The 8,083-nt window shown below is 34.8% G+C and overlaps 1 protein-coding gene across 1 annotated transcript; it reads right to left on the bottom strand.

The window, feature by feature from the left end:
• Window positions 1-475: 475 nt before the first annotated feature.
• On the bottom strand, window positions 476-829 carry LOC145035422 (uncharacterized). Its single transcript, XM_078983966.1, has one exon. The coding sequence runs from the start codon at window positions 827-829 to the stop codon at window positions 476-478; it is 354 nt and encodes a 117-aa protein (XP_078840092.1).
• Window positions 830-8,083: the final 7,254 nt, after the last annotated feature.

Raw genomic sequence — 8,083 nt, 5'->3', positions numbered from 1 at the left:
TTATAAACACTAATCTTGGTAACAGGTGACGATCTCTATTTCCCATGATCAGGTTCATTTTCCCATGCTCCACATCCTCACTTCTTCTGAGCCCCTGCAAGCCAGAACAAATGTGAAAACCACATCCTATATCAAGGACCCAAGAATGATAATATGATGAGTTTTTGGATAAGATAGTGTAAATACTTGTTGAGGTTGGATTCACCTTGCCATCCTTTAGGTCTTGCAAGTATCTAGTGCAACTTCGTTTCCAATGCTCTTTCTCATGGCAGTAAAAGCAAGCAGCCACCTTAGGATCAGAGGCAAGAGGAGCATCAAAATTGGCTTTTCCTTTAGGTCCATTGCTTGAGGACCCTGCTTGGGACTTTCCCTTCCAATTCTTTTTAGGATGAGCTTTCATCTTCTTGTCCTTTCCTTTCCCAATTGCCAAGAGAGGAGCAACAACAGGAGTGGAGGCAATACTCTTTCCCTTCATTCAACTTTCAGCACTTCTTAGCAAGCTATGAAGTTGAGCCAATATGGCCTCTTGTTTGTTCAAATGATAAGTCATGAAGAACTGATCATAACAACTAGGCAGTGAGTGCAAGACTATGTCAATAGCTAATTCCTCATCAAAGTTCACATTGAGCTTCAACAAAAGTTCCACATATCGTTGCATACATTGCAAGTGGCTCGTGACAGACTCCCCGTCCTTCATCTTGCTAGTAATAAGGGACTTTAATACCTCGTATTTCTCTTGACAAGCTCGTTGATGGTACTTTTCCATCAAGTCCGTGTTCATCTCATACGACCAGTAATCCTCATAGAACCTTTGTAGCTCAGAAGTCATAGTAGCCACCATGATGCTTGCCACTTTGGTAGCATCGTTTTAATGTATCCTATACTCAGCTAGTTGTTCAGGAGTAGCTTTTGTTTCATCAATCTCGATGAGTTCTTTTCGAGCACATACTCCTTGTCCTCGACTAGTTATTTCTTGAGCACATACTATTTGTTCTCAAAGCGTAAAGCCATCTTGATGTTTAGCATCCAATCATTATAATTAGTTCCATCAAAGGTGACTTTCAAGCAAATGCCAAATAGCGAGAAGTTATTGGAGGAGTTGTTGGTGTTGGAGGAACCAAGCATTGTTAAAAGTTGACATCTGAAAAGAAGAAGGACAAGTTTTGATTAGATGGGGATAATCCTTAATATAACACCCAAAATAAATATTAAGGCTAGGATCCAACTAAATAATTCACAATTCAGAAAGGGGATGTTGTAATCTAATCGTAAATTATTTAAAGGTATGTAAATGACGATTTACCAATTTCACCATGAAAAATGAAATTTAAACGAATTAAGTTTTAAATGAAATTCTTAGATCTTTTGAGATTCATAGAACTATTCAATGGAATGTCTAATCTCGAGTATGCTCGTCCATTTGTGACTGGGATACAGAGGATCACAAACAAGATGTGAATAACCATGCAAATTAGCTTGGTACTCTCAATATCATTTATCATCTAACCAACGTGTCGGTTACCCACACACGCTCCATTAATCAATGGTAATTTATGAGAAACCCATTACCACCCTTTATTAGTCCATATTAGTGTGCCAGTTAACCACACACGCTCCACTAATGACTTATATAAAGTGTAACGGGAAATTTCATTGATTAGCATCAAATTCAACTTTTTTTTCCTAAAATAACTAAGCTTGGGAATTTATTGAAAAACATTTAGTTACTTTATTAATTTCATTATACTTATTAATGAGAACTAAGTGTCCTATCAAACCCATTCGGTTAACGACCATCAACCAATCAAGGGAGCGATGGGTAAGATTGTATACGCAATGACGGTCATTTTATAGGTTGCTTCCTTAAACTCCCCTTATAGACCGACTTTGTGAATGATGTTTACTAGCGGTTCAACCGACTTGTCTTATGCATATAGTAAATATTAAACTTTTAATTTTACATATAGTAAAAGGTTTATTTTAAAATTTTCAAAATACTAGGGTTTTAAATTTCGAAATTAAAAACAATTTAAAATTAAATTTAAATTTCAAAAACTTTGTTTAATAATTACCTATTAATTAAACCTTTAATTAATTTATTAAACCAATTGAGGATTATCCATAAAATTAATCAAAATAATTTAACCTAATCACTTACCCATAAATTTCGAAAATATTGGAGGGATATTATAAAATTCTATAATTATCTAGTTAATCAAATAAGAAGATAATTACCAAAAATAAGAACCCTACCCATAACCCTAATTTTCGAAAATATCATATCTTGGGGAGGAAGGAAAGGTTTTCAATCCATGCCTTATTTTCGAAAATACCTAGGGTTAGGAAACCCTAAATTTTGAAATTTATAGGCCAACGGAAAGGGATAAAACCCTTATCTAATTTTTCGAAAACTAGGGTTAGGAAACCCTAATTTGCGAAATCATAATTCCAATGGGCTTAATTGCCATAAACCCTAATTGTCAAGTTCAACCAATTGCATCATACTCAATAGAAAACAAACGAGGATCTAGTACCACTGATAGATTTTGAGCATAACAAACAATCCCTATGTGTGGAAATTCTAAGGAGGCCTCCCTAGAACTCCCCATCCAAGCCCTTGGATGAAAATTCTAAGGCCTCCCTAGAAGTTTTCATCCAACCCTTCTAGGGTGGTCCAAGAGCCCAAATCCACAACTATCAATAAATTGCTAAATAACCCATGTACTTTTAATTAATTCATTTAATCCCAAAATTAATTCAAAATTAATTTATGATTAAATATTAATTAAATAATATGATTTATAATTAATATATTAATTTCATAATACATTAATAAATCATTTATTACAATTTATTAATCAAATAATAAATTATTCCTCTTTCTCAATAAGTCATCCTGTTAAGTTGCTAGTATGAAAGCAACCCAAAAGGACTGTGCTACTATCAATTCAAGTACATACCAATTATAGTTATTGTCTTAGACATCTAATCCAACAACATTGTCGACCTTGAAATTTGTTTCCAACAAGATTCGACTCCAATATCACAAATCCACTTTGAACTCTTAAACACAAACTCCAATTCGTTTCCAAGTTCTTCCAAACATTTGCATCTAACCTTTACTGTCAAGTCTTCAATGATGAATCCAATATCTTTCAATAACGAACCACAAACCAAGATTTTGAGTGCAAGTCAACTGCACCAAAATACGAGACCTAGTTGACATATCAATTTGCGAACTTCAATTACGAGACCCAACAAATTGATTAACTCCAAAGGTTTCGTTCCAATCATTAATGTTCATTCCAATTTGGAATTTACTTTGACCTACAATGTCAAGTCAACTGTGAAACAAGCGATACACACAAAATGCAAGCTTTCGTTCTGATCATGAGACAAATGATTCTAACAGCGAGTCCCAAAATTGATTTTTAATTTCCATTGTTCTTTTCAATCACATTCCCAATATTTATTCCAGAACCAAAAACTTTGATCTCTAACTTCTTACCATCGAACCTTAAGCGAAAGCTTTGTTTGTTTCGTTATAACCCTCAAATACTCAGATTACAAATCGAAATCAACATCCTCAGTTCTCTACCCTCATATACACATTCGATTCTCAATTCACTATCAAACAGTCTGTTTTGACTTTGTTTTCAGCCACAATCTCAAAGCCTTCGATTCACAATCGCATCTAAAAAAATTCGTTAGTGAAACCACTGAACAACCATTGAATTAGCTTCTTTGATCCTAGTACGAACAAATAGCTTTATAAAGAACTTGATTTTGATTTCAATCATCACTTCGATTTTCAGATCATCAAGAAGATCAATTTTGACTTTTACCATTTGACTTCTTCAAATGAATTGATTCATAACATCACAATCAAATTTTATGTTCCAGTTGATCTTGTTGATCGAGAATCGACACCAAAAAAAGCTTAATTTCAACTAGAAACTTTCTTTTAATTGAAGGATTCAATTTCGATTTTGAGAATCACTGTAGAATTGATACGAGAAAAAATTAGTGATGAAGTCGAAATCGGTTTGGGCTATGAACAGTATTCGAATGACTTTTGGTCGGGCTTAATTTGATGAATTGTAAACATATTGTTTTTTTGGGCTCAAAAATTAATCGAATCAATTTTGAGTGGATTTGATCAAAAAATTTATTGGATCACCAGTACGGTTGAAATGATTTTGATCCAACAAGTCAAAACAATTGAAAATGAAATTGAAAGCATGAATCGAAATTATGATTGAATTTCGAGGAAACCATGATTGTTCATCAATGGATCTTCAATAATAAGGTACCACCCACGATGCATGTTGTACAATCTGTTCTTCTCATTTTTCAAAGATCTAGCTTCATCTTCATAACGATTTTGAGAATTTTCAAAAATTTTGGGTTTGGAATTCAAATTAACTGCAACACGTGATGATTGTTGTTTTGGAAACCAAATTTACTTCATAGATTTCGACTTCAAGATATCTTTTGAAGAAATTTGTTTAGAAACCCAATTCTTCTTGTTTTTTATCTTCTTCTTCTTCATCCTTTTCATCTTTTTGGATCTTGAAGTTGTGAATTCAACAACAACATCATTCCTGACAACTTCAACTTTGCAATTTTGAATCAAATCTTTTGGAGTTTGATACATTTGAACTTCTTGGATCGAAGGCTTTCTATATGACATAATTCCTTCACCAGAATCACATGAACTCAAGAAATCATTGGTTTGAACTTCAGTTAAAAAAAACATGTTCACATGTTCATGAAAATCACATTAAATTCACTTTTTCTTGAACACCAATAACATCATCTACATGATGAACTTCTTCAAGAACATCCGGGTAAGATGCATTCACATCTACACCATATTTGCATTCATCAAGATGAATTCCTTCAATGGCTTCGTCTTCTTTCTTCTTCTTCCTTTTCTCATGATAAGTCATTACTAAACAATTAAGCAACACTTTCCGATGATCATGATCAAGAGGATAATAGATGAACTTTCCACATTCACATTTCATACAAGAAATGAGTGAATTTTCTTTAAAATACCCACTTGTAACACAAATGATAAGTCCTTCAAAATTGAATGGCCATGGATAATCGTCTACAAACCATCTTTCACGAATTGTTTCTTCTATTTTCAAATCCAAAAAATGAAAAAAAAAATTACAACTTGAAATTTTCTAGAGAGAGGAAGTGAATATGAACCAAGCTCTAGAGAGAGAAAGCAAAATTAACAACTATTCTAGACAAAGAAAATCGAATTTTGAATAAAATCAAAGAATAAATATGATTTCTAGAACAAAAACTCTCTCAAAGAAGAACTTATACCACTGAAGATTCACCAAATCAAAAATGTCATCATTGATCAATTCTTGAGAACTTCAAGATCACCCGCTTTGATACAAACTGAAGTGACCTTGATTATGATGACATGAGTGGAATAGTAAAGATCAAGTGAATCTATCAATCATCAAGAACAGCAAGAGGAAATAAATTTTAACACCACGACTCCCAATTATAAGTTTTAAAGCATTATGTACATGTTTATGTACCTACTTGACGAGTTGGTTGCCCCAACTCGTCGTGTAGAGGCAAATTAGCCGGTGTGGATTATTGGACCAACTCGACGAGTCGGAGGACACGGACTCGATGAGTAGGAGCTCGAAGATGAAACCTTAATTTTTAGGGTTTGCACTGTATTTAAAGGACCTTAAGTACATACCTCCAATCCCTTACCACCTCATGACAGCCAGTAGAAACCCTAATCAGTCTAGACCTTGTTCTTGAGTGTTTGTGAGATTTAAAGAGTGATTTTTGTGCATTTTGTGAAGAATGTTAGGAGTTTAAGTAGCTTGGAGCAAAGAAGAGCTTGTGGATCTAACTCTATCTCATCTTGGCATCATTTTGAAGGTAACAAGTCATTACCTTGACTTCCCTCTAGCTAGATCTCTCCATGCTTAAGTTAGGGGCATTTGTAGCATATATGTTAGCCATTTTGGGTATTAGGCATGATCTGAAGCTGTAACTTCAGATCTGGACTTCTCCAGGTCCCAAAATCATAAAGCTATCAACTTTATCTCGTATTGACCTCTCACCTTGCCCAAAATCTCATTCTAGAGTTGGTTTTCGTGTTCTAAGCCTTTAAGACCATGCATGCACGTAGAGTTTGCAACGTGACATGGAATTTGTGCCTTAGGAAGCTGGATCTACAATTTAGAGCTTTAGGGTAGCTTAAAAATGTATGAATAGGAAATGGACTGAAGGGACTTGATGAGTTGCATGGTCAACTCGGCGAGTTTGATGAAGTTTATCCGTTGTGGGTTTCTTTATGAACTCAACAAACTAGGTTGGACATGAGTACAGCCTACCACCCACAAACCGACAGACAGAGTGAGAGAACTATTCAAACCTTAGAAGACATATTGAGAGCTTGTGTGATCGTCTTTGGTAAAGCATGGGATACCCATTTGCCACTTGTTGAGTTCTCATACAACAATAACTATCACACTAGCATAAAGGTTGCCCCGTTCGAAGCACTCCATGGCCGCAAGTGCAGATCACCTCTGTGTTCGACTGAAGTGGGTGACACGCAACTAGCTAGAGGGCAAGTTCCTGACAACAGTCTCACTGGCCCAAAGATCATAAGAGAAATGACAGAAAAAATGTTCAAATCCGAGAACGACTGAAAGCTTCTAGAGATAGACAAAAGATCTACACAGACAAGAGACGAAAACCCTTGGAATTCCAGGTTGGTGATCGCGTTCTATTGAAGGTCTCACCCTAGAAGGGCATGATACATTTCAAAAAACGTGGAAGACTAAATCCAAGGTACATTGGGCCATTCGAGGTTCTTTCTAGAATCGGCCCAGTAGCTTACAAACTCCGACTACTTCAAGAACTTAATAACGTACACCCTACCTTCCACATGTCTAATCTGAAGAAGTGTTTATCCGATGAGACACTTGTGATTCTACTCGATGAAATCGAGAAAAACGAGATCCTACACTTTGTGGAAGAACCAGTAGAAATCATGGATAAGGAAGATAAAAGAACGAAAAAAAAAGTCGCATACCGATAGTGAAGGTCTGCTTAAACACCAGGCGAGGACCCGAATTCACTTGGGAGTGAGAAGACCAGATGCAACGAAATTAACCGCATATTTTCCCTAGTCAATGAGTACTCACTATAGAAATAACTTCGGGGCGAAATTCCCTCTAACGGGGGGATAACGTAACAACTGATTATTTCGAGTCAATAAAAGTCACACTTGTTTAAATAAAAGTCTAACACTTAAATTAAATCATGACATTTCATATTATATATATGGTTTTCAGTTTAGGGAATTTAATCGCAAACCAACACCGAAAACACTTGCTTTATGGGAGCCAAGAACCGAAATCACTTCTTTGTGAAATTCCATGAACGAAATCCCTTTAAGGAATCAAATTAAGACCGAAATTAAGGAGTTTTCGGCCATGTAGGACCTAAACCTCCTTGTTAAGGCGCATTAAGGCCGAAAACCCTCCCATATATATATATATATATATATATATATATATATATATATATATATATATATATATATATATATATATATATATATATATATATATATATATATATATATATATATATATATATAGCCGCAAACACTCCTCATTTCTCATTTCCAAGGCCGAAATCCTTCTTAATTTGCTCACAAAACTCATCCGTACACATCATATCTTCATAAGATTTTACCCAGATTCCTTCAAATCTCCTTATTTTCCTAAAAAAACATTCATACTTTCCTTCAAATCTTCAAGTTTTCACCCAAGAACACCTTCAAATAATTCCTAACAATTTTGTAAGTATTTCTTACATAATTTAGTGTTGTCAATCACTTTAAATTATTATTTCATTAATTTAAATACAATATCATGTATAATTATTATTCGGATACGACTACTCACACGGGTTCTAACCTGAGGATCATCGCTATCACTTTGTATCCAAACAAGAACACACATTCGAGGTGAGTTCATACCCCTATGTTTTCACTATTTTTCAATGTTTTAGGGGGGTGGGG

The sequence above is a fragment of the Lactuca saligna genome, chromosome 3 (genome assembly GCF_052625555.1).
Source record: "Lactuca saligna cultivar CGN05327 chromosome 3, ASM5262555v1, whole genome shotgun sequence".
NCBI classification, from domain to species: domain Eukaryota; kingdom Viridiplantae; phylum Streptophyta; class Magnoliopsida; order Asterales; family Asteraceae; genus Lactuca; species Lactuca saligna.
The sequence above is the reverse complement of the archived record's forward strand: the minus strand, read 5'-3'. Positions and strand labels throughout refer to the sequence as shown.